This window comes from Hydra vulgaris, chromosome 12 (assembly GCF_038396675.1).
Source record: "Hydra vulgaris chromosome 12, alternate assembly HydraT2T_AEP".
Classification (NCBI taxonomy): domain Eukaryota; kingdom Metazoa; phylum Cnidaria; class Hydrozoa; order Anthoathecata; family Hydridae; genus Hydra; species Hydra vulgaris.
The window spans coordinates 85,112,501-85,140,158 of NC_088931.1; the positions used below are offsets into that span (position 1 = coordinate 85,112,501).

The window sequence follows — 27,658 nt, forward strand, 5'->3', positions numbered from 1 at the left end:
TATATATATATATATATATATATATATATATATATATATATATATATATATATATATATATATATATATATATATATATATATATATATATATATATATATATATATATATATATATATATATATATATATATATATATATATATATATATATATATATATATATATATATATATATATATATATATATATATATATATATATATATATATATATATATATATATATATATATATATATATATATATATATATATATATATATATATATATATATATATATATATATATATATATATATATATATATATATATATATATATATATATATATATATATATATATATATATATATATATATATATATATATATATATATATATATATATATATATATATATATATATATATATATATATATATATATATATATATATATATATATATATATATATATATATATATATATATATATATATATATATATATATATATATATATATATAATATATATTATATAGATATATATATTATATATTTATAATATATCTTATCATATATAATATATATATAAATTATAATTTAAATATATATATATATTGATATATATATATATATATATATATATACTACCTCAAATATATATATATATATATATATATATATATTATATATTATATATATATATATATATATATATATATATATATCAAAAGTTTGGTTTATTTGATTAAATATACAATATGCACAAAAATTTAAGACTTTTCTTATCAAAGGTGTTTATTTATATTGTTTATAAGAAAATAAAAAAACTTTCAGCAAAATAGGAGTTTATTTTGTAAATCCTGAAGTATATTTTAGAAAATTTAAAAAAAAAATAGACTTAAATCAGATTTAAATCTGGTGACTGAGGCCATTCCATATATTTTACTTCATTTTGTTTTTATTTGATATAATTACAGCAGAATTTAGACATGTGTTAAGGATCGTTATCCTGTTGAAAAACAAATCAGCGGTTCGCAATACTTTTCCCGCATGAAACGCATATTTTTGGAGAATATTGTGGTACTTATTTTATCCATGATGCCCTCGATTTGCACAAGGTCGCAAGGTGGTTTTTTGGCAGCAACGCATCCTTTCAAACTGTAATAGAATTAAATTCTTGGCAAATTTCAGAAGCAGTTCGCGTACGATTTTTTTCTCTGAACGATGACAATTTCGATTACATCCAGTTTCTTTCTTTGCAATGCTCATAACTGCATTTTGAGAAACATTGTTTTTTTAAGCAATTTTTTGTGTTGAATAACCTTCCTTGAGTAATGCCACAATAACAGCTAGTTTTTCAACACTTGGCTCTGCTTTATTACCCATTTTTTGTCAATCAAAACAAAAAATATATACTTGTCTTCTATTTTAATATTAGGAAAAAATACCTTTCTATATAATAAAACTATAAACAACAACAGTGAAAAAAAGTTAATTAAGTTAATTTTACAGCAAAATATCTCCCAATATTAAGTAAAATATACCTAAAGTATTTATTATTGTATTTATCAATATTGATGATAACCCTACACTCTATGTTCACTAATAGATGTGTGAATCTCATTATAATCAAAATGTCAAAATAAATTAATCTTACACTAGTTTTTAATGGTGGGAGCTTCAATATTTGAAGAAAATTGCATAGAGTTGAAAAATAAAGCAAGTGAACCCAAACTTTTGACCGGTAGTGTATATATAATAGAAAACACAATAAATTGAGTAAATATGCTTAGCATCGCATACCTCAAAAAAATAAAACATTTTTCAAATAACTAGGCATTGATTTTCATAGGTAATTATATTTTGTACCTTGTCAGATGCATTAGAATCAGCCCCATTGGCTAAAAGGACTTTAGCACACTGTGTGTGTTTTTTTTTTGCAGCTCGAATTAACAAAGTCTCTCCATCCTTAAAAATAATTTGAACATTAAAAAAACAAGTAAAATCTTAAAATTTCACAATATGCTTCCTTAAATTTCATAATATGCTTCTCGAAATTTCACAAAATACTTCTTAAATTTCACAATATGCTTCTTAAAATTTCATAACATGCTTCTTGAATTTTCACAATTTGTTTCTTAAAATTTCATAATATGCTTCTTAAAACTTCACAATAAGCTTCTAAAAAACCTATATGAAATATGCTTCTACAAAAATTACAATAAGCTTCTGAAATATTTACAACTTGCTTCCAAAAAATTCATAACATTTTTGAAAAATCAAAAAGAACTCCACTATTATTCATACTTATCTAGAAAGTACTCAATTTATGCCTGAATGTGCTTCGTCTGCAACTTCTTGTTTCTAAAATGTACTTAGTCTACAACTACTTGTGTCTAGAAAGTACTCAGTCTACAACTAATTGTGTCTAGAAAGTACTAAATCTATAACTACTTGTGTCAACTCAGCCAATTCATTTTTAGAAAGTACTTAACTCAGCCCATTGCCATTCAACTTACCATTACCAACTGTCTAGAAGATACTCAGCTGACTGCTGTTTAAAACTGTGTAGGAGATTTAAAGTACCCAGCTTAATTTACTGTTGAAACTATTCTAACACTTGAAGGAGTATATCACAGAAACTGTTACATGTCTACAAGGGTAAGGTGGGAGGCTTTTTTTTTTTTATTAAACAAAATAATCATAACAAATAAATACTAACTTTATCTCTATGGTTACAGCTTGCACCATTATTTATAAGTTCTGTAGCTACATCCAAATGACCTTGATCTATTGCATAGTAAAGAGCTGTTCTCTTTTCCTAAAGTATATTTCTACTAATGTTAAAGATATTAACAGGGGATAAACATAAAATTAAGTTAAAAAAATAAAAGCCACAACCGAGCAGGACTAAAACACCAATAAAAAAAATTACACAAAACAGCCATAAAAAAAGATTTAAAAAACTTACATTATCTGTAGTATCCACTTTTGCACTTGCTACTAGCAAAATTTTTATTACTGCAATATGTCCTTCTTTTGCTGCTAACATTAATGGTGTTAGTCCATTCTGGAAGAAAAATCAAGTTGTATTAATAACTTCAGCAATATTTTCAATTAACTGAATTCTTGTATTTGTTTACTTAATGCATATTTAATGTTTAAAAAATACCTATTCTAAAGTTACATAAATATTATTTGACAATAATTTATAGTAAAATAAAATTTATGGACTACAGTTACACATCAAAAAATGTTTGTTTAAAGTTTGGTAATTATTTAGAAAAAAAAATTAATTGATTAAAAATAAAGTTAAGCATAAAAAAAAGTTATTCGTAGTTCTTTTTTTCAATTATATCTAATTGATCAAATTAAAATCATCCAACTCTTCATGCATCTCTATCACAATTATATTTAACTGATCAAATTAAAATCATCCAACTCTTCATGCATCTCTATCACAATCATATGATTGTATAGATATTATCAAGATATTATCTTGCATTAATAAATTATTATCAACTCCTGATTTTTTATTCTAGCTTTTTATTCATGCTTCCGTTAAAAAGTTTGAAAGTTTGACTCATTACTTATACTTACCAACACTTCATTAGCATATTGTGTTGGCATAAAACAAGCTTAAACTATAAACAGACAACACACTAACTATAAATATTTAATACTTCTGTCATAAGACAGACTTGTTGGAGCAGGCTTAATGTAACTTCTTTTTATCAATATATACCATCATTTGCAGTAATTCCATATTTATTTATTACTATTGCTGTAATATATCTTATATAATTATTTTGTGACCACATGAATGTGAGGCTACGAATTAACCATCTGTTATTGCACAATGTTAAAACTGTGTATGTAATTTTTTTCTCTGTTCTTTCCATGTCCGGAAAGAACAGAGAAAAAAATTATCATATGTGGTGTGATTCTAAATGATACGAAAGGAAGACAGTGATACGAAAGGAAGACATGTTGGAAATAGTGATTGTATCTATGATAGTGATTGTATATATAAGATAGTGTGGGCATGAAGCGTATAAAGATGCAGATTATTGGTCATCCACGTGTAAAGAGTTATTAGTTACAGGAGAAAAGTTGAAAGTAAAAGTAGAAATAGTTTAAAACGACATATAAAAATTCAGTTAAGTAAAGATGATGCTCAAAATTGTCTATATTGGAGAAAAGACATGAAAAACATTTAACTATGCAAACAAGAATGCTAAAATGATGATGATGATGATGATGATGATGATGACCATAGTTAAATTCAGTATTGTCATTTTTTTTTCGTTAATGTAGATTTATTTTCGGTATCGCAACTGCGCTTTCGTTTTTGCAACAGTGCTATCGTTTTTGCAACCACGTCATTCGTTTTTGCAACCGAAATGTGTTTAAACTCGTTTTTGCAACCTGCAATAGGTCAAATCGGCACCGGTAAGAAAATGTTAAAGCTTTCCGCCATTAAATTTACTTGAGGAATCTTCAAAAATTTGTTTAAGATGGTTTTAGATTTTCTAGAATGTTTTGGAAAGTTTGTAATAATAATATTAATTTTAGTTTTTTAAACGGATTATTAAAATAGATTTTATCAAAAAATAAAAATAGTTGAAGCTGTATTTTCACTAAATGTTGTTTAGTTATATACATACTGTATGTATGTATGTCATACCAGAGTCAATGTCACATAAGCACTTGGACAAATAATTTAATGCTAATGTTTTAACTATTTAATATTATTCAATATTAATTATATTGATTTAACTAAAACACTTTGATTTTAAAGTTTTGATTTGATTTGCCTTGTTGGTTAGAAACATAATTAATTTAATTAAAAGTTTCAAAAATATTTAGTCAGCTATAACTCCCAGCTATAACACATGTTCAAATCGTTAAATGCCACGTATGTTCGGGGAACGCTTTCTTTTCTGGAACTATATGTGCCTTATGTAAAAAAATAATCAATATCCAATGCCATGGAGGTACAATTGGTGATGTTGTCTGTAAAATATGTGCAGGTATTAAATTGTTACTGTATTTGTTGTTTATTTCTTAACATAAGGCTTATGTTTATACAAAAAGGTATAAAGTATTAAATGGTACTAGAGCTTATAATAAGTTCTAATATTATTTTTTACTTTATACTATTTTGTGATAAATGTAAAACAATGTTGCATTACTTAAAATCAACAAACCCTGTTGCATTATTTAATTAAATAAAACCTGTTGCATTATTTAATTAAACTCAATGTTGCATTGTTTAGTTAAATAAATCCTGATCCGGAGAGCAAAACTTTAACATTGCATATGATTAATTAATCATATGCAATGTTAAAGTTTTGCTCTCTGGATCTCTAATAATACAATATTGAGTTTAATTAAATAATGCAACATTTAGTTAAATAATGTAACAGGGTTTGTTTAATTAAAAAATATTAATGCGACTCTAATGAGACTCTAAACATAAATGCTTTTTTAATTGTAAAGTAAAATTCAGTTAACAGCATAATTCTACAATAGTATATTTTATTCAATGCAATATTTAATTTATCTCAAACTTTCAAACAATCTAGAGCTTTAATTTTGCAATATTCATTTATCAATCAAATGCAATATGATTAATAAGAATACAATTACTTTTTATTACATAAAATGTATTGCATATTATTTATATTTATAAACTAATAATTTCCATTATAAGATTATAAAATTATAAGAAAAAAAAGTATATTATACCAAATAAATGTTTTTCATTTAAATAACTTTTAAAAATGTTTCGATATAGATTTAAAATAAATTTACTTAGTTTAATTATTTCATTATTAAGGTTGTTGTAAAATTTCTCCAACGAAAAAAAACGATTTAGTTGGTAGAGGTTATTTTTCATTTGTTTATATGTAACTTTTTTTATAAGCGTCTATACAAAAATATTTAAATTAACAAATATCAGAAAATTTTTTTTAACAACTACATACCTATTTTTATTGCTTATTTTTAAAAAGTGATAATTTTTTTAAATAAGCTCTTGTAGTAAACCAATATGAAAAAGAAAGCTTTTATAGATAAGAAATTAAAGTTTTATTTTTTGGATATTTTTCTCTATTGAACAATTATAGAGATAAACAATCACTTGCAACGTGCTTGCAAATTATTTGAGGATTTTAATTTTATTACTTTTAAATTAAGGCAAAGCAAATAGTAGCTTAAAAAAAATTGTTTTTTAGGTGTTCAAAAAATGACAAAAAAAAATTGAGGAAATTGCTTCTTCTCTCTTACTTAGATCTATATTTTCTGGGCAGGTATTAACAATACTTTTGTTAAGATGATAAAATGAATCTGTTTTATTATAAACTTTATATATATATAATTTATATATATATTATATATATATTATTTATATATATATATATATATATATATATATATATAAATTATGTTTGTGTATTCTACAAATAGAATGCTCAATGTTCTTAAAGATCAAAGCAGTATATATATACATATATATATATATATATATATATATATATATATATATATATATATATATATATATATATATATATATAATAGAGAGAGAGAGAGAGAGAGAGAGAGAGAGAGAGACAGAGAGAGAGAGAGAGAGGGGGTAAATAGAGAGTAGAGAGAGAGAGAAAGAGAGAATGAGATAAATTTTAAAAATTAACATTTTTAAGCAATGGTATTTAGGTTTACATGATTTATTTAATGCAGGAAGTAAAAGCAAAAGTTGTGTGTTTTGTTTTTTTTAAGATTTCAAGTAGTAAAAAAAAATAAATGCTATGTATTTTTAAACTTTTTTTTATTGTTTTACTCCCAGAAAATTTATGTGATCAAGAGCTAATTGACTTGTTAAGTGAGGATCAACAACACTATCTATATAGTGCTTTGGCTCGGTCATATAGTTCTCTAAAAGTAAATTTTATGTTTTGTCATAATTTTTTTTTTTTATGTTTATTTACCATTTAACAGTATATGTAAAATATAATTATGAGTTAGTTCAAAGATCTTTTTAGAATTTTGAAAAATTCGTTGCATAACTGTTAGCTTGTTTTTTTTAGTATAATGAATATGTATTTAAAGTTCTGGTGCCTGAAGCAATTATTTATCTTTTCGCTAAAGTTGAGGGAATGTCAAGAATTCAAGTATTCTTTTTTATTGTTGAATTTTGTTATAATCTAATGCATTATTATCTTTTTTAGTTATCTTTTCAGTTTTAGTTAATCACTATACTTTTTAAGTTATATTAGTTTTGTAAATTAAAAGTTTAAATTGTTTTGAATTATTGTTAGGCAGAAGTTTTATTAAGGTCATATATTTCAGAAAGGTAATTTATTATTTGTTTGAGAATCATAAATGTATGAGTTAAAATAACTCTAGCCATGAAAGCTTGTAATTTGTTTGTGACATTTGCTGAATGTAACTTAAGTCAGATGGTTAGAATAAATTATTATTGTTAAGAAAGCAGAGAAATTTGGGTTGCAATATCAAAGTAATACACAATAGTTACTTGTGATGCACAATAGTTTATTGAGAAAATGTTTGAAAACTTTATAAAATCTTTGTAACTGTTAAGTTTGCAATTCAAAAATGGGAACGAGTTTTTGTGATTTTAAGGAGTGCATTAAATCTATTTTAAATTAAAATGTTCAAACTCTTTTTATAGGACTGAAATTTCAATATTGGAATAATTTGATCTGTGTTATCTGATCATATTTCAAAATTTTTATTTCTCAGCTTATATGAAATGCCGTAGCATCAAACTTATTTTAATTGCTTTAATATTTTCTTATTAAAATTTACATATAGTTCATTTTATTTTACATATAGTAGTTTAAATATAGAATGCATGTAAGGCAGTTTTAACCAAAAAAGATTTTTACAAATTTTTCACTAGCATAGTATAGTAGAATAACGATTATAAGCTTCACTTTCAGTTAGAGTTGAACATTTTCTTTAAATAGCTTTCTTTGAATATGGTTGAACAACATATATGTGTTAATTATATAATTATGTTTAATAATTTATATAACATTTATATAAGGTTTATCTTTATATTTATATTTATATTTCGAATACTATAGAAATCAAGAAATTTCAGAGGAAGATGAAACTGATAAATCATCAGGTAAGAATCTGTCAGAATCAACTTAAATAACTAAGCTAATTTATTGCATTTAGCATTTTTGAAGTTAATTTTTAACTGTGTTGTATTATAAATTTAAATCATAAATTTGTTGTAGTTTCATGTTGTTTGTTGAAGCAGTTTTGAGTAATCTTTTAATTGTATATTATTTATTTTAGACTGTGGTAGTACTTTTTCACAAAATTTAATAGAAAGGTTAAAAAGTTCTCAAATAGCTAGTATGTTTTACCCGTACCTTTTTTTTACTTATTAAATCATTTTAGTGTATATTATGATAAAAAACAGTACTTTGCAATAAGTAATAGATAGTATTATTTATTGCAAAGTATTTTAAATATATCATTTTAAACATATTAAAAATATGCAAATATTATATGTGCGAGTATAATTTTATGATGATTATATAATCTATTATGATGATATAGCTAATTATAGTTAATTTGTTATGTAGTATTCTCTTTTCTTTATGATTCTTTATATATATATATATATATATATATATATATATATATATATATATATATATATATATATATATATATATATATATATATATATATATGTATGTATATATATATATATATATATATATATATATATATATATATATATATATATATTATATATATATATATATATATATATATATATATATATATATATATATATGTATGTATGTATGTATATATATATATATATATATATATATATATATATATTATATATATATATATATATATATATATATATAAATTAAAATATATTAAAATATATATATATATATATATATATATAAATTAAAATATAAGTTTTTATTCAATATAAGTTTTTATTATGAGTTAATGTAACAAACTTATCTTTTTTTTTGATCAATGATCTTTTTTTATTTAAAATTGTTTTCTATAATGTGTTGTTTTTAACAGGTTTGTTCGTAATTAAATGAATATATTTATTGTGAAAAAGAAGTGAAAGATGATAGAAATACAACTAAAGTTGATAAAGTTGAAAACACTAAACAATTGGTTGATGCATAATATATTGTGTTATATTTTGGTAAAGATTTTAAAGTTATAGATGTTGAAAATAAATATGAAGTAAATTTTGTTTTACTATATGTTTTATTATATTAAGTATCTGTTGCCAGACACTTTTTATTTTTATTTTTAATTCAACTCCCCAATGCCAACAATGCCACTACAGACCAGGAGGCTACTTAATTGTGGTTTTAACCCTCTCTCAACTCTATAACTCCGAAACACGAACCTTGACTAACAAGGCAGCTGCATGGAGAAAAAAGATAAGCACGGTACTACCAGGGTCATGGTGGTGATCAAACTCAGAACCTCTTGCTTATGAAGCAAGCGCTCTACCGCTACACCACTACCGCGTAATTAATTGGTTTGTGCAGATTTTATTTCTAAACATTAGTTAATGTATAATTATACGGTAGTGGCGTCGTATAAGCGAGAGGTTCCGAGTTTGATCCCCACCACGTAAAATATAATTACCACCACCCTGGTAGTACCGCGCTCAACTTGTTTCTCCGCACAGCGGCCTTGTTTGTCAAGGTTTGTGTTTCGGAGTTATAGAGTTGAGAGAGAGTTGAATTCTTTTTTTTTAAGGAATTATAAATAAAAAACATCTACTTTTAAGATATATAATATCTATAAATTTAATGTTCACAATTTAGGAGCACTTAAGTGATATGACCAAAGTGTATAAGCGGTTTGGAAAAAGATTTGTAAGTAAAAGTTTTTGATTTGTCATAAAAAAAAGTTAAATTTATTTATTTTAAAATATTTGATAATCTTTTGAAAGATTACTGTTTTATCATGCTCTGTTATTCATATTAATCTAGTCTAAAAAGAATAAAGAATTGAACAATGATATTCACAGGTTAAAATTATGACCAATTAAATATTTATAAAAATATAATTGCATAAATTTATATGAATATAATTAAATTTGTTTTATTCTCAAGAATAATATTTGTTGCTTAAACAGTTGAGTAGCCATGAATGAAAATGAACAAACAAAAATGGGAAGTATGCTAACAGGATTTATGAAAGTTGGTTTGGTGTCTGAGGCTGAAAAAGTAAGTTTTTTTTGAAAAAATTAAAAAAAAAAAGTTTTTTCTGATTTTTTTTTTATTCTATTTAATACATAATGATTATTTTATAAATTTATTTTAATTTATTTTGAGAAGACTTATTTAATTAGAGTTTTGTATTTCTATTATAGTTATTTGAACAATGGAAGAGTAATATTAAGTTTGAAAAAAATGATTTGAAAGAAGTAAAAAAGTCTCTCCGTCAAAAAGTTAAATGCACAGAAATAGACTGTGGTGCATACATTATTGATCTTCACAGACATCTTAGAAATGTACATAAAATTAATCCTGAAGTAGCTAGAAAAGCTAGAGGTATTTTTGATCTAAGAAAAACAAGATCCCTACGTGGAGAAAAAGTAAAAAAAAAAGACAAAATACATGTCCTATATGTAGCATTGTTACAAAAAATATACATGATCATCTTTATCGAGCTCCCCATCATCTTAAAAATGATTTGGCTACATATAGAGAAATGCTTAACAAAAAGCAACTTTATGATGAAAGTAATAATATGTCAGTATCTGAATGCACTGAAACAAACTCTGCTTTACCTAATTCAATAGGGTCAGGATTTAAGACAAAATTACCAAATGAAGTTGGATATTTCCAAGCATCTTGCTTGCCAAATGAACCTAAAAGCAGTAATGATGATAATGATGATAATGAAGCAAATACTATAATTGAAAAAGGAGAAAATGACATTCTATGTTTTCAAGATTATCTTCACACATTTCTTCTTTACTTAAAAAGTACATCAGGAGAAAAGAAAGATCCACAAGCTGCATCAAATGAAATGCATCAAATTAGAAGAATGATGGAAGTCATTTTACCAGACTCTCTAATGCTACCCAACTTGACTGTTATATGTTACATAAGTCTATTAAACCTTAAACTCTTACAAGATAAATGGTTCCCTTACTCAAAACAAAAAGGTTATGAGCCAGGCACTCAACGTTCTTATTTGTTATCATTAAGCCATTTTGTAAATTTTCTTCAAGGCTCTAAATTAACTCCCACTGTTTCCAATGTTGTTCCTTGCGTCCTATCTGCTGATGTTCTCAATGTTGTTCCTTGCGTCCTATCTGCTGATGTTCTCAATGTTTGTCAGAAAGAAATTAGTAATTGGCGAACCTCTTTGCGTGGTGAAGAAGCACTAAGAGAATATAATGTAATGATGGCAGATGCTGAAAATATAATTCTGAAGGAATCTTTTCAAGCTATAACTAAAAGTGATTTTTATCAAGATATTGTTTAAAAAGTTAAATATATTTACAATAATTACAAAAACAGGCCGTCAGAGTTTCTAGTTACTCAAACTCTGTTTACAAATATTAGAGACTGTATGTTTTTTGGCCTAATAACCAATAATGTTTCACGGTATGGAGCTGTCTCAAGTATGACAGCTTCAGAATTTCGAAAAGGAACTTTTTCACTAACAGGAAGTTTTATCGTTTTAGTGAGGAAACATAAAACCGCTAAACAATACGGTCCATGTCAAATTATATTAAATCCTGATCTGAAAGTTATGTGTGATTGTTACAATCAAATTATATGCAACGCAATTCCAGGTAAAGTGTCTGAAAACTTTTTTATAACATGGTCTGGGTGTGCGTTTGAATCTGGCGGTGTTTCAACTCAATTGAATTCTTTTATTTCAAAATGTTTGCCAAATGAAGGTTTAATTGAAAAGCGATGCAGTGCTACGATGGTTTGAAAAAGTCTGCTTACTTTTTTTTATGACAATCATCCTGAATATAAAAGCAAGTTAGCAACCCTTATGAAACATAAAGAAACAATAGCTCAACGGTGGTATTACCTAAACAAAAATAAACAAGATACATGCGAGGCATCTGAAAAAGTTACTGAAACTTTATTGGGAGACATCAAAGTTGAACCTAAAGCACAAAGTCTAAAATCAGAAGTTTTCCCTAAATCATCATCTAGGTTAACCAATATTAAAAAAAAGATTTTACATTCTGAAGAAAATCAAGTTTTCGAATATTCAAATATCTCTGAAACTAGTGATGTTAGTGAAAGTGATGAGGAATACAATTTTCAATCTAATTCATATTCAATACACGCAAAAAAAAGTTGGACAACAGATGAAATAAATGAATTACATAAACTATTTAATATTTCTGATACTATAACATTAACTCAACCTTTAATACGGAAAGTTGTTGTAGAAAATGAAATTCTGAAATTTCGATCACCTAAACAAATATATGACAAAATGCTTCATTTAAGAAAATGCAAAGCACAAAATGAAAATGAGGAAAAGCAGTGTTTGAAGTTTTCATTCAATACAGAGCAATTAAAAATGATAAGAAAATTATTTTCCTCAACAATATCTGGCCACCATAATGTTGTTTCACAAGCAAATGTGACAAGCATAATAAATCAAAATAGTGAAGCTCAAGAGTTATTTAAAAATTTTACTGCTGAACAGATTGTCGCTAAAGTGCGTTATGAAAATGTATTCATATGTATATATATATGTAAAATATTCATATGTATATATATACATATATATACATATATATATATATATATATATATATATATATATATATATATATGTAAATTATGTTAGTGTATTTTACAAATAGAGTGCTCAATGTTCTTAAAGAACAGAGCAATAATTAATTAGTAAAAAACACTTATCTAACTTTTATCTTCGACTTGAAGTTTCACCATTGCTGGATCATCAGGAAGAGTTATGTTTGCAAGAAAAATTTGAAATAATTACTCATTTAAATCAAGAAAATTTATTAAATAAAAACTACCTCTTAAAAAATACCTCTTAAAAAATTATAAAAACAAATGACCAAATTAAACTATCCCCATTCCAAAGAAAATTATTTCATAATTACTTTCTGTAACTTCCCGTTAACAAAAAAAAAAAAATATATAGTAATTAAAAATTTTTTATAATAATTTATAACTTCCTGTAAAATATTTTTTTCTATAAATTGAATTTTTTTTTAGATTTAGTAACTCTTCCTGATGATCCAGCAATGGTGAAACTTCAAGTCGAAGATAAAAGTTAGATAAGTGTTTTTTACTAATTAATATATATATATATACATACATACATACATACATACATACATACATACATACATACATACATACATACATACATACATACATACATACATACATACATACATACATACATACATACATACATACATACATGTATATATATATATATATATATATATATATATATATATATATATATATATATATATATATATATATATATATATATATGTATATATGAAAAAATTTTGAATATATATATATATATGTATATATACATGAGTGTATATTGGTACATGTTGTATTCTATTAAAAAATAATAACTCTTGTCTGCTTAAAGTGATTTATATTTTTTTCAAAATAGATCAAATTATGTTAAAATAATTTAAATTAAATTAAAACAGTTAATATAATAGAGGAAATAGGTTTTAGATTACCTATTTAAAGGTCTTAATCAACACCCCATAAATTACGAAACGCAAAGTTTCACTAACAACAAAACAAAATAGATCAAAAGTTTTCCCTCGCAGAGCTTTAATTTAAATTAATTAAGAAATAAAACTAGCTCATCAAGTTTAATAAAAATTTCCACGTAAAAAAACTTAAGATCTTCTGTTTTTTAAATAAATTTAGCGCTGCGTGATTATGAACGATCCCTAAAACAATAGGACTAAGGTTACATTTTGTTCAACAATGGATCATGAAAATTAAATAGGACTGAATTTTTGGAACGCATCTTTTACAGTTATTACTTTATTTTATATACTTTAATTACAATTTATATATAGTTTCTTTATCTATTTCAGCTGAAACAGATACTTGAAATTTATTTGATGCAGACTTATGACATAGTGGGATGCTTGAGATCAAATCTCTGCTTAACCGGGCACGTCATCCTCTTCTTGAGGCAGTTTTAAAGACTGTTACAGTAACGATACGTATTATATATTAAAATATATTTTCATCAAAACTACAAAGCTTCTTTAAAAAAGTTTGAATGATATAAAGTTAGAGGGGCGGTTATAACATTTTTCGGAATAATACAGTATAAACCTTATCAATTTTAAACGATTCTTTAATATATATAACCTAAAATTAGTTTATGAATTTAATTTGTGTAATTTTTACTTTTTAGCATTGCTTAAAAAAACCTCCACTTTTAAACAGCGTACCACCCTTCCACCGGCTGTTATAGATAAAAATAAACTACTCACTGTTTCTAGTTCACTGATTATATAATGTGCACATTATCTTAAGCTAAAGGTTTTTGCCACCAAAAAAACTTTTTTTTAAGGGTCCAACCTGCCTTATGCTTTCTTAAATGCTCTTAAAAGATGTCTCTCGATACCCAATTTTTCTTAATAATTCAGCGCCTTTGGTCATGTACTTATCTTAACATTTAATCAATATTCCTGGAACAATATTTATAAAAATAGACTTTCATAGAAAGCTCTTTAACTTCTATAATAATTTATTATTAAATATAGTAAATTTTAAAAGTTTTACTCGATTCATCAAAAGTAATCCATGTAAACCACCATTAAATATGCGTATTTTGTTTAAAACTAACAAGTTTTTTTGTTTAACCTCAAAATTTTTTTTCAAAATTTTGAAAAATTATAATTTTTTATATAATTTTTTTCATAAAAAAGAAGATTATTCTTTGGACTATGGTTTTTTACAGATATTTGACCTAAAATAAACAAAGAATCAAGGTTTTTACAAGCGATTGGTATTGCAACCTTCATTAATAGGTAATGCAACTTCTATGACATACCCGTGATACAGTTAAAAATGTATCTTCTTTTTATTAAAAATTATTTCGGTATCTTTCATACCAAAGATAACGGAGTCCATTACTCACTTTCATAATCACCCATTAACAAAATGATAAATTCATCTTTTAGGCTTATATGATAATGGTGATCATTATATTTTTAGGGGTGATCGAATCCTAACAATGTTTAAAATCATATCAGAATAAAAATTTAACCATCACCCCATTTTTAATAAAAACAATAACAAAATATCAGTAATGCTATGCGCCGTTAAATTGGAATAAAAGCGCAAAGTTGCATTATCGAATAAATTTCAACATACTGATGATGATGATGATGATGATGATGATGATGATGATGATGATGATGATGATGATGATGATGATGATGATGATGATGATGATGATGATTGAAAGGTTTCTCTAATGCTGGTAGCTCTCAAAGTAGTAATAACCAACCAGGCTAATGTTTTGCCAGGGCTGATATTTAGGCATAGTTGGGTAACTGGATTTAAAAAGAATAACATTAAACAACATAAAACAAACCTATATGATTATTGCTGCATGAATATTAACTCTAAATATGTATATATTTATAAAATAAATCAGTGTGTCAACCAGGATATAAATTTTGGATATAAATTTCAACGTTTTGCGCAATATGGCCATTTTTTATGAATTGGGAAAAAATTTAATGTCTTGGCTAGAATTTTTTGTTAAAAAAAAAGCTCCCCAAAATAAAGGAAAAGGTTCTCTACAATTGAGAAAGTTCCTCATTATACTCCATTGGGAATGGTTTGGTAAATGGACTGTATAGAGGCTAGTTAACACATTTTATATATAATTTTACTGTATATACTTTAGTACTTTATATATAAACACAAAAAAAATGTTTTACTTTATCTGGTATGTTTACTTGAGCACCATTTTCTAATAATTTCGATACAATGTCAGAATATCCTTCAACAGCTGACCAAGATAAAGCTGTTCTTCCATCCTATAATAAAGTAAAAAAAATAAAGCACCTAAATACACTAGGTCTTAAATTTAATAAAAGAACCAATCAATGTTACAGTATAAAACTTTGGTTTTCTGAACTTTGTTTTCATTTTATTATGCCTTTGGACATCAGTTAGCTTCTATGATATTATACTATTTAAGAGAGATTCTATTCAAGGGAGATTCTATTTAAGAGAGATTTTATTTAAGAGAGATTTTATTAAATACATACTAGACGCTAAATCGTCAGCAGATCTATTTATCAGATTCATGTGTTTTTGTTTTGTAATAACTAATTATTCTAAATACTATGGAAAAGTTTTAAACATTTTGATATATTTATGTTTTAATACCAGAAAAATTAATATAAAACATTGTGAGAGGCATGAGTATGAATTAATATCAAGCATTGTGAGTGGCATGAGTATGAATTAATATAAAACATTGTGAGAGGCATGAGTATGAATTAATATCAAGCATTGTGAGTGGCATGAGTATGAATTAATATAAAACATTGTGAGAGGCATGATTATGAATGTGGGAGGCATGAGTATGAACAAAACATTGTGAGAGGCAAGAGTATAAATGTGAGAGGAATGAGTATGAACACAACTTTTTATAATCTGATAGTAAAAAATATTTTTTACACATTAAATCTTTTATACATATAGTTGTATTATAAAAATGTTTTTCATTTTTGCAAAGAATTAAATGGTAATTGAATAAATAGATTCTCCGTATAATTATCAACACATTCTAAGATATAAAAAAGTTACGTATTCAAACATACTAAGAAAAAGACAATAACCTGGTCAATAGCATTTACATTCAACTTTTGCTCTAACAAAAGAACAACCATTTCTGTAAACCCACCCTTTGATGCCATTATAAGAGGAGTCCATCTATGCTGCAAAAAAAAAATATATATATATATATATATACATATTTGTATACTATAATGTTTCATAGTATATTGTATATTTATTTTATAGCATATCGTATATTGTATATTAGAATGTTTTATACTCAGTAATGTTCTGATTTTATGTCCTATAAAATCACTGCTGATGAGTCCTAAAGGATCAAACAATATTGTCTAATGTTAGATATAGCTCCTTAACTTTTTGTTTTGTTGAGCACTCTCTTTATGAGATGTATTTTGCTGTTTGCATAAATGCTGGCCCACTACTTTATAGTTTGAGCACTTTGACATGGTACAAAAAATCTTTTAATTTGCCTTAAATCAGTCTTCATTTTTTATTGCTAAGATTTAGTCCCATAAAATCATAACATTACTGATGTACGTAATGTTATGATTTTATGGAGAGAATACAAACATAAATATGAAATATTTAATTTAATTAAAAACTTTTTTTTTTACTTTGATAATGCAATTTTTTGCATAAAACATGTGCTCTTTGTAAAACATATGGATTCTTTGTAAAACATATAGATTCTTTGTAAAACATATGGATTCTTTGTAAAACAGATTCTTTGTAAAATTGTAACTTAAGAAGAAAAAGATAGTAGAAAATCTTTAGTTTGTTTTGAAAGATCTGCAGTAAAAGAAAAGTCTGCAACTAGAAAAAGGTATGTAGCAGAAGGATAAAAAGCTAAAAAGAAAAAGGTCTCACCTTATCACTTATTTGATCATCATTTCCAGTAGTTGATTCTGATGTACATGAAGTTGTACTCATTACAATATTTTTAATAAAAATTCTCAAAAATTATATTTTTAAGAATATTAAAGTTTTTAATATAAAAATTTAAGCACAAAATTTTTTTGCATTATACAAACAAATGTTAAAAAATAAGCTTATTATGGAATTAAATTAATAAAACTAATATTATTATTGTTTTTAAAACAATATTGTTATTGTTTTTAAAACATTAACTTATCTTAAGCTTTTTAAGGACGAACACAATTGTCAGAGCGAAAGCATAAAATTCTATTTTTTTATAAAGTTTAACTTTTTTTTTTTATTATTATTATTATTTTTTTTTACTTTATATAAATATTAGATAAAATATATTTATTTAAATAAACAGTTTTTTGTAATAATTCCCATAGAGTTATTGTTCAGTAATCCTTATGAACGAAGATCGTTATCAACTGAATACTCAAAAACATCTCAATTCTTTGACATTAGATCTGACTTCTTTAAAATTAAATTCTTTATAGATTAGCATGTTTTAAATAGTACAATGAGAATTATGTATAAAGAAACTTAAACTTTGTTAATTAAAATTGTTGTTTATGTGGATAGAACAACAATGTAAGTGTTGCCATGACTACTTATTGTTACTTTGGCTACTTAATCTTAAACACTTAGAAACAAAAAGAGTTTGTCATAATGTCATTGTTAATTTAGATATGTTAATTAAAATAATTTGTTTTTTTAAAAACAAGTCTTTAGACTTAAAAATTTAATTTGTTTGATTTTATTCTTTTCATCACTTATTAAACTTAAAAAATGAAGTCATTGAAAACAAGAAAAATGATACATTAAATGTCTTTAATATGTTTAATGTTTTATAATAATATCAATATCAACTCAATCAACTTATGGCATCTGCTATATAATATAAATTAAGTTACAACTTGTAATATAAATAGTTTAAATAACATTAACAACATTATTAACTTTAAAACAATGATCATTATAAAAAAAATTTGAAAACTTTGTATTAAGTTGTAAAAAATAGTAAATGTTTCATTCTTGATAAATTGGCGAGGTTAAAAATGTCATTTTTATCAAATCTTGTTACAAGAATATTTAGTCTCATTGCAAGTACAATAAACAATTCCAATAGTTGTATAGAAAAACACCATCCAAATTACTGCCTAAATATTTTGTGGTCCTATCTATTCAAAAAAGCAGCAACAACCAATAATAAAACAGCTTTGCAATTTTTTATGTACTGTGTTTTATTTTTAACAGGACACAAATAAACCATCTTGTTTCAACTAACAGAAGAACAAACAACAAACTCACACTACAAAAATAGCATTACTAACTTATGAATTGAACAGACAAACAAGTTTCAGTGTCGTACACAAACATAACACATACCATTAAACTGGTATGAGTGTCCAAACAAATGTGCCAAAACTAAAAACTATTCAACATAATTGAGTTAATCAACAAAAAAGGGAAACAATTGCAATAAAACATTTTTTTGTTTGAAGAAATTATTAAGATGAAAAAGAAATAATACTGTAACCAATAAAGATAATTTATTGTTTTAAATGTTGACCATTTTTAATTTAAATTGTCTGTTTTTAAAAAGTTTTATTTTCTCTATACACACACACGAAAAATAATTTTTACACAAAAAAAACTATTTGTGGTGTCTTAAAATAAGTTAATGTGTTTGGTATTGTTAGGTTTAGCTAAATTTGACAATGAAACATGGAAATCAATCATTATTTTTTGGTTCCTTATCCTTATAAAATATTTTGGTAAATCTTTTGTATCCTTTTAAAAAGCTGTATGTTGCACTAAATACACAAACAAGTTTAAAAAGCTGTATGTTGCACTAAATGCACAAACAAGTTTAAAAAGCTGTATGTTGCACTAAATGCATAAACAGCAAAAAGAAGAAATTCAGTTGTTGGTAGACAGTTTTGTTTTAGACAAAAAATCTAAGGAAAAAGGTGTGATTAATGGAAATGCATATAAAAATAAATAATGGAAATTAAATATGGAAAATTTAAAAAACTCATTCCTTACAATAAATTAGATTATCAATAAATAAAAACATTTTAAGTCTAAAATTAATTAGAACCTTTTTAAAATATTTAAACAATTTATGTAATTTATCATTTATGCCCAAGTTAAACAATATTTCTTGTTAACCGTTAAAAATCTGAAAACATTTAACTCTTCTGTGATATCTTATTAAAATATTTACATATAAACACCAACTGCCCAAGTTAAACAATATTTCTTGTTAACTGTTAAAAAAAATCTTTTTTTTTTCAGATGGGAGTAATATTTACAAGTAGGAATTAGATTTAAAAGCAGTTTCATACCCAGCATGCAAAAAAGATTTGTACTTTACTATGATAAGCAAAAATGAATCAAAATAAAAAGATCATAAAATAATAAAATAAAAAATATAAAGTAATAGTTAATAAATGTTACCGTTCCAGCAACATCACAGCTTGCTCCTTTTGAAATTAATATCTTAGCTACTTCTAAATGACCTTTTCGACAAGCCCATATCAATGCAGAAGTGCCATACTGAAATCATATAAACAACAATGTTTGTAATAGTAATAAAAATACTAAACTTATGTTAACAAACTTCTATTCATTTAGTATTAAATATCAAAAGAAATAAAAAAAACTTATTGCAGTATATTTTTTTATGAACCACTTTAACATTATAGTTATATACACTTACTTTTACAGATTTATTCAATTTTTTCCGAAAAGTAACAACAACAACAAAATTATAAAAAAAAAAGAGATTTTTTTTTGCTGTAATAAAAAGTTTTCATATCTAGATAATACCTAACCCTCAGTGGGTGTATTCTTACCTCAGTGGATGTAATCTTACCTCAATGGATGTACTATTACCTGCCGAATAAATGAGAGGTCCTTATAAATGTTATGGTATATTTTTAAAATTTAATAAATAGGGCGAGGGGACAAAATAAATGGTAGAGTAAGAATTTAAAAAAACCTCAAATTTCTAAAAACATGAAAGCAGCAAAAGATATTTATCCTTCTCCTCTTCTTCTTTTTCTCCTCATAAATTTTTTTAACATCCTAATGGTGTCAGCACATAAAATTAACACAAACTAAAACATTTGGAAAATGCTTTAAAAAACATAACTTGCAAAAGAATTCTTTTTGCAGTTTTATTTTCTTAATTCAAATAAATTTTCTAGTTGTTTTCTCAAATTTTTATCTATGATGGAGAGACTTATGTTTCTAGTTGTTTTCTTAAATTTTTATCTTTGATGGAGAGACATGTTTTGAGGCTTCTAAGTAAGGAATTAGTTTTACATTTAACACTTTTGATGAAAGAAAAAAATGATTTCTTACATTAAAAAAATTGCAAAACTATTTTACATTTCTTCAAAATTAATAAATGGGTAGGTCTTAATAAGCTCCAGTTGAATCAGAAAAATTGAATAAACAAGTTGGATCAGAAAAATTGAATAAACAAGTTGGATCAGAAAAATTGAATAAACAAGTTGGATCAGTAAAATTGAATAAACAAACTAAATTTAACAAAATCCTTGTATTTCCAAAAGATGCTCATTTTATTTATGAAAAATCTTACCTTAAGCCTCAGGAATTTTTAAATAATAGCAAAATTAGTTTTTTACTTTTAGAGAGAGTTAGATTGGAAAAAAAACTTGTTGATGCTAATTAAAGTTTCATACATTTTGACACTCATCAGCCATATATTTTAAATCAATAAATAGAAAAACTTTAAAATATTAGGATTAAAAAGTCGTTTAAAAATACAAATCAAAAATGAAATGAGTTTTAATATCAAATAAAATAGGAAAAAAATATCTAAACACCAGTGTCAAAGTGTGAGGAGGGAGAGAACTGGTTGTGAGTAATTAGAAATAATTTTTTTAATCCTTTTATTTAACAGGTTTGTATTTTTAATTAAGACATTCTCATATTTTTAATTGAGGCATATTTACAAGATTTAGTTGTTAGATTGTAAGCTTTATACTGTAATTTGGTTAATGGAATTTAAATAATCTTCTTTTAACCACCAAAAAAAATTTCTTTTTAAAGATGCAATAACACCTTAATCAGCCAATATTTATAACTAGATTCTATTAAGACATTAAGGGACAGTACTTTTAAAAATACTTTTGATAAATTAACTTTCAGTCAATCTATGCTTGCTATTGAATATTTTAAAGTGTAGCAATTTATTATTAAATGAATATTTATAAAATAAATGTAAAAAACTAAAATATGTTAAATTGAATAAAAAAAGTTCTAAAAACTACTTTGTCAGCAATTTCAACTTTTGCGCCATGTTGAACAAGTACTCGTACAACTTCTGAATGACCTCGACCAGATGCCCAAATTAAAGGAGTCATTGAATACTAATAAAAATAATCACATTTTTATATATATATATACATATATATATATATATATATATATATATATATATATATATATATATATATATATATATATATATATATATACACTCGATTTATTACAATATATATATATAACACTCGATTTATTTATTTATATATTTATATATATATATATAAAACTAAATAACTATAACACTCGATTTATTAATATATATATATATATATATATATATATATATATATATATATATATATATATATATATATATATATAGTAAAAAAACTAAATAATTATAACACTCGATTTATTTATTTATATATTTATATATATATATATATAAAACTAAATAATTATAACACTCGATTTATTAATATATATATATATATATATATATATATATATATATATATATATATATATATATATATATATATATATATATATAAATATATATATATACATATATATACAACCCTCGGCATTAGGGTCAGCATTCGGCAATGCCGACCTAACTGCCGACTTGAAAGTGTTTGAGGTCGGCAAAAAATTGCCAACATCCTTTCTACATTTTATGGTCACACCTTCGTATCAAATAATTATTGTCGACCTGATGCCAACCTCAAAAAGATTGAGGTTGGCAAATTATTGCTGACCTCATTATTCCTAATTCCGAGGGTTGTATATATATATATATATATACATATATATATATATATATATATACATATATATATATATATATATATACATATATATATATATATATATATATATATATATATATATATATATATATATATATATATATATGTAATAGTATTAGTAACTTAAGTTACACACAAAAAAGTTTTATTGTCATTTTTTGTGTAAAGCATCTCATCTGTTGTAGGCAACATTGTTAAACGCCAAAGAATGAGAAAGCTATAGTAACTTCAGGACTGCATTTTCATTTTGCAGTTTCATTAGATTATTAAGTTTTAATTTTGTTCAATGTACTTGTCCAAGCTATTTTTAAAAGAGTTTGTGCTTTGCTGCATGACAACATCATCTGGTAGTGTGTTTCAAATCAAAGCAACTCTATTGTTAAAGAAATGATACCATTGAGCACAGTTTTTTATGATTTCTCTGCGGTATTGTAAACGTTGGTCAGCTTATGGAGAGACCTTCATAGGTTCTTTGTGCCAGACTACTTTATTTTTAAAATTCTCTAGTTTGTATTTTTGAATTAGATCTCCCTGTTGTCGTCTCTTTTCTAGTGATGAACATTTAGTTTCTGAACAGTGAATAGAGTAATTAAGGTTATGAAGATTGTGTGGTACCTTTGAAGCACGTTTTTGAATTTTCTCTAAAATTTTAATATCTTTTTTTAAATAAGGTGACCATATTGACACTGCATACTCTAAATGTAGTCGCACATAAACTTTATAAAGTTTACTCCATATAGTAAAATTTCTAGACACAAATGTATTTTTTAGAATTCCAAGCATTCGATTAGCTTTATATGATGCTTTTGTGACTTGATATTGAAATTTAAGATCAGATTGCAAAACTATACCTAAATCTTGTACAGTTGTTGTTACTTCAAGCTTAATTCTCTGATGTGTGCTAAGGTCATTTATATAGTAATCAGATTTTAGTAAATTAGAACTCCCTAGAATATGCATTACTTTACACTTGCTTTCGTTGAGTTTGCTACATTCTTGACTATTCTGTAATCCAATTAATATCACTCTGCAGTTGTTCACAGTCTTTTTTGCTTTCAATTGTGGCAAGTATCTTTGTGTCATCAGCATACATTTTACAAACGTTGTTTATCTTATCAGGCAGATCATTAACGAATATAATAAACAAAGTAGGTCCTAAAACAAAACCCTGAGGAACACTACTAGTGAAAGGAACCCAATCAGATATTGTTTCTCCTAAAACAACACCTTGTCAACGATTTGAAAGGAAAGAGTTTATCCAAGAAGAAAGTTTACCAACAATTCCGTATTTTTCCAGTTTAAATAATAAAGGTTTATGCGGTACTTTATCAAAAGCTTTAGCATAATCAAGGAATATAACATCTGTTGATTTTTTGTTTGATTTTGCAAAGGTTATAAAATCCATAGTTTCCAAAAGATTTGTGACACTTGATTTATTTGTGACAAATCCGTGTTGACAGGTAGATATAAGATTATTATGAGATAAATGTTCTGTGATTTCATCTCTAATTATTTTCTCAAGAATTTTACAAGTAACAGAAGTGAGGGAGACTGGTCGATAATTTGCTGGATCTGTTTTGCAGCCTTTATTATATAATGGAGTAACATTGGCTTCTAATAAGGATTCTGGTAATTCAGATTGATTAATTGAATGTTGAAATATAAGCAATAATGGTTTGGCTAACGATTTTGCACACTTTTTAGAACTGATGGACTTACGCAGTCAGTGCCAAACGATTAGTTTAGATCTAATTTGAGTAAATGTGATTCTACTAGAGATTGGTCTATTTTTAATGAACTGATTGTGTTTGATGTTCTGTTTGGGAAATGCGGTAGTGTGTGTACATTTCCGGTGGTAAAAATGATTGAAATTGCAAATTTAGTACATTTGCTATATCCACTTTCTTTATGCTAATATCTGATTCAGTGATCAATGCATTAATAGGGCTTGATGATGTACGTTTAGAATTAATATAGTTGAAAAGCCTTTTTAGATTGCATTTATCGTTTGCTAAATCTTCTTCAAAGATTCTAATTGCTGAACGAGTATACTTTTTGATTTGATTATGAACAGTTTTATAAAGATTAGATATGGAACTTTCCACTTTGTATTTCTATTTTTGTACCATAGTTATTTTTTTGTTTTACTTAACTTAATAATGTCAATTGTGATCCAAGGTTGATGCTTTTTTTTGTGTGTGTTTTGATATAGGAGGTATGAATTTAGCACATAGTTTATGATATATATCTGTCCATTTTTTGTAGGAATTATTGATACTTAAATTTTTAAACATAGCAATCCAATCACAACTATTAAAAGCTTCATTTAGTTTTGCATAGTTACCTTTTTTGTAACATGACTTTGAGAAAATAAATGGGGTTGAGTAATTTGATTTTTCAATGATGAGATTCCATTTGAGCAGTAAGTGACCTTGTGTTGCACATCCAAGAGGTGGATCAAAGGCTATTTTACTCATTTTGTCTGGAGAGTCTGTTATAACAAGATCCAATGTGTTTATGCCTTTATCTTTCTTAAGTATAAATGTTGGTGAGTGTATGCATTGATACAGAAACGAATTATTGAGTGTGTCAATAAAATTTGCTTCAATTGATTTGCTTGGTCCTTTGAAGTTTGTTGAATAGTCATCATTCCAAACAATGTTAGGATAATTAAAATCGCCTGTAAGTAATTGTCCCGAAAAACGGTTACTATCAATAGATTTTTTAGCTTAAGTTATACAATTGTTTATTTCTTTAGCAGTTTTCTCCATCATTTTTGGTGGGCGGTATATACAACCAATCAGCTACTTGTTACTTTTACTGATTGGGAGTGAAAGCTAAAGTTGTTCAGAATGTTTAAAAGTAAACCAAGAATGAATTTGAGAAAAGCTTAATTCAATTACGTTTAGGCAAGTTCTTGAATAAATAGCACATCCTCCTTCATGACCATTTCTGTCATGTCTGAAAAGATCATAATTTTTTACGCAACGGACCCGGTCACCGCGGATGACAAATCTAAAGGGCTGATCAAGAATACCATTTTTTGGGTAGATCTTCATTAGCCTTCTTTCTTTCTTTGAATAACTTAACAAACTCAGCTTGTTTAGCTATAGTTCTTTCAGGTCGAATGTGGATGTTTTTGTATACACCTTTACAAAGGTATTTAACAGCTACAATTACTTGGTTGCGTGCATTGTTATTTTCAAATTCAACTATAACTGTTGGTTGCGGCTTTGTTTTTACATTTATTTTTCGGTTTGAAATAAATACTTTGACATTGGCATTGAGACTTAGTGAATGCAAAATATCTTGAACTGTCTTAGTTTCTTCTTTTTTTTCAAGTAGATTTCTACTTGAAAAAAAAGACAAAAAGAAACTAAGAATAAATATGGCTTTTTTGGACTTATTTTCCCTAATTTTTGAGTTTTCTGATATAATTGCAAGATATAATTTCTGATATAATTGCATATCTTTTATAATTGCAAGATTTTGGGGAACCAGGTTTGGTAAATGATGAGGCAATATCCATATATGAAGGTTGTGTTGATTGAGTGGTACATTTTGCTGTAAAACTTTCTAGTTTGGAAATTTTATCATTTAGTTCGCTTATAATATTATCCTTTTTTGCATTTTCACTACGAAGACAGTCAACTTCAGATTTAAGTTCAACCACACATTGTTTTAATTCAAACAACCATTCATCCAAAAGTTTGATGGAAACATTTTCCATGTTTCTGGCTGGATCAACTGATGGACCATTAACCATTTTTAGATCCATTAGGATGCTTTATATATATCATTTATATATCTTAATTCCGCTTATTACACAGGGACTAAAAAGTTTCAGTATGTGTTTTATATATATATATATATATATATATATATATATATATATATAATATATATATATATATATATATATATATATACACACAAATATATATATATTTATATGTATATATATACACACACATATATATATTTATATATATATATATATATATATATATATATATATATACACACACATATATATATTTATATATATATATATAAACACACATATATATATCTGTGGTGTACCCTCTGGTTTTTTCCCAAATTATTACAAGTTTGTTACCAAGAAAATTATAAAAAACAAAACAAACCAATAAACTTACGACTACAAAATTAACAACACTCTAGTAACTAACTGCATTATAAAAGTAATAACACTATAACAGCGTTACTACTTTTATAACGCAATTATAACTTTTATAATTCATTCTTTGTTCAAACAATAATTCTAAACTTTAATAAAAGTAGATGACCATCTAGAAAATATAAAGCGGATGACCTTTTACAAATACTTGAACAACTTTATAAAAATGTACTTTATAAAAAGTTTGGCATTATAAAAAAAGTTACTAATAGCCTGTAAAAATGCACGTTAACTTTAAAATCAACCAATAAAAAGTTTTTATTTGTTGATTTTAAAATTAGCGAGTGTTTTTACGGACCATTAGTAATATTTTTCATTATGCTAAACTTTTTGTACAGTACGGTTTTGAAAAGTTGTTTAAGTTCCTTAATAATTTTTTAATATTGAGTATCTACTCTATTTTTCTAGATGCTTTTCTACTTCAAAAACCATTTGCCGTGAAACCATTTGCCAACTTGCACAGTTTTGACTGTCCATTTGACAAAAAAACTTCGCTTAACTAGAACTTTTACTTTGAATTACATTAAAATCCATGTAACAAAATATCAAAAATTGCAACATTTCA

General features: G+C 25.0%; 1 protein-coding gene across 8 annotated transcripts in view; it reads right to left on the bottom strand.

Moving 5' to 3' along the window:
- The window catches only part of LOC100213216 (kinase D-interacting substrate of 220 kDa), a 68,924-nt gene that overhangs the window by 27,508 nt on the left and 13,758 nt on the right, over nucleotides 1-27,658 (bottom strand). For 6 of the 8 annotated variants that reach the window (XM_065814780.1, XM_065814785.1, XM_065814784.1 and 3 more), the window contains exons 7-13: nucleotides 22,086-22,184; nucleotides 20,242-20,340; nucleotides 16,902-17,000; nucleotides 15,993-16,091; nucleotides 2,955-3,053; nucleotides 2,706-2,804; nucleotides 1,853-1,951 (exon numbers count right to left, since the gene is read on the bottom strand). In XM_065814780.1, coding sequence (XP_065670852.1) covers nucleotides 1,853-1,951; nucleotides 2,706-2,804; nucleotides 2,955-3,053; nucleotides 15,993-16,091; nucleotides 16,902-17,000; nucleotides 20,242-20,340; nucleotides 22,086-22,184 — 693 coding nt within the window. Of the gene's footprint in view, nucleotides 1-1,852; nucleotides 1,952-2,705; nucleotides 2,805-2,954; nucleotides 3,054-15,992; nucleotides 16,092-16,901; nucleotides 17,001-17,727; nucleotides 17,937-20,241; nucleotides 20,341-22,085; nucleotides 22,185-26,710; nucleotides 26,744-27,658 lie in introns of those variants that run through there. The other 2 variants (XM_065814788.1, XM_065814787.1) reach the window with 2 other exon arrangements.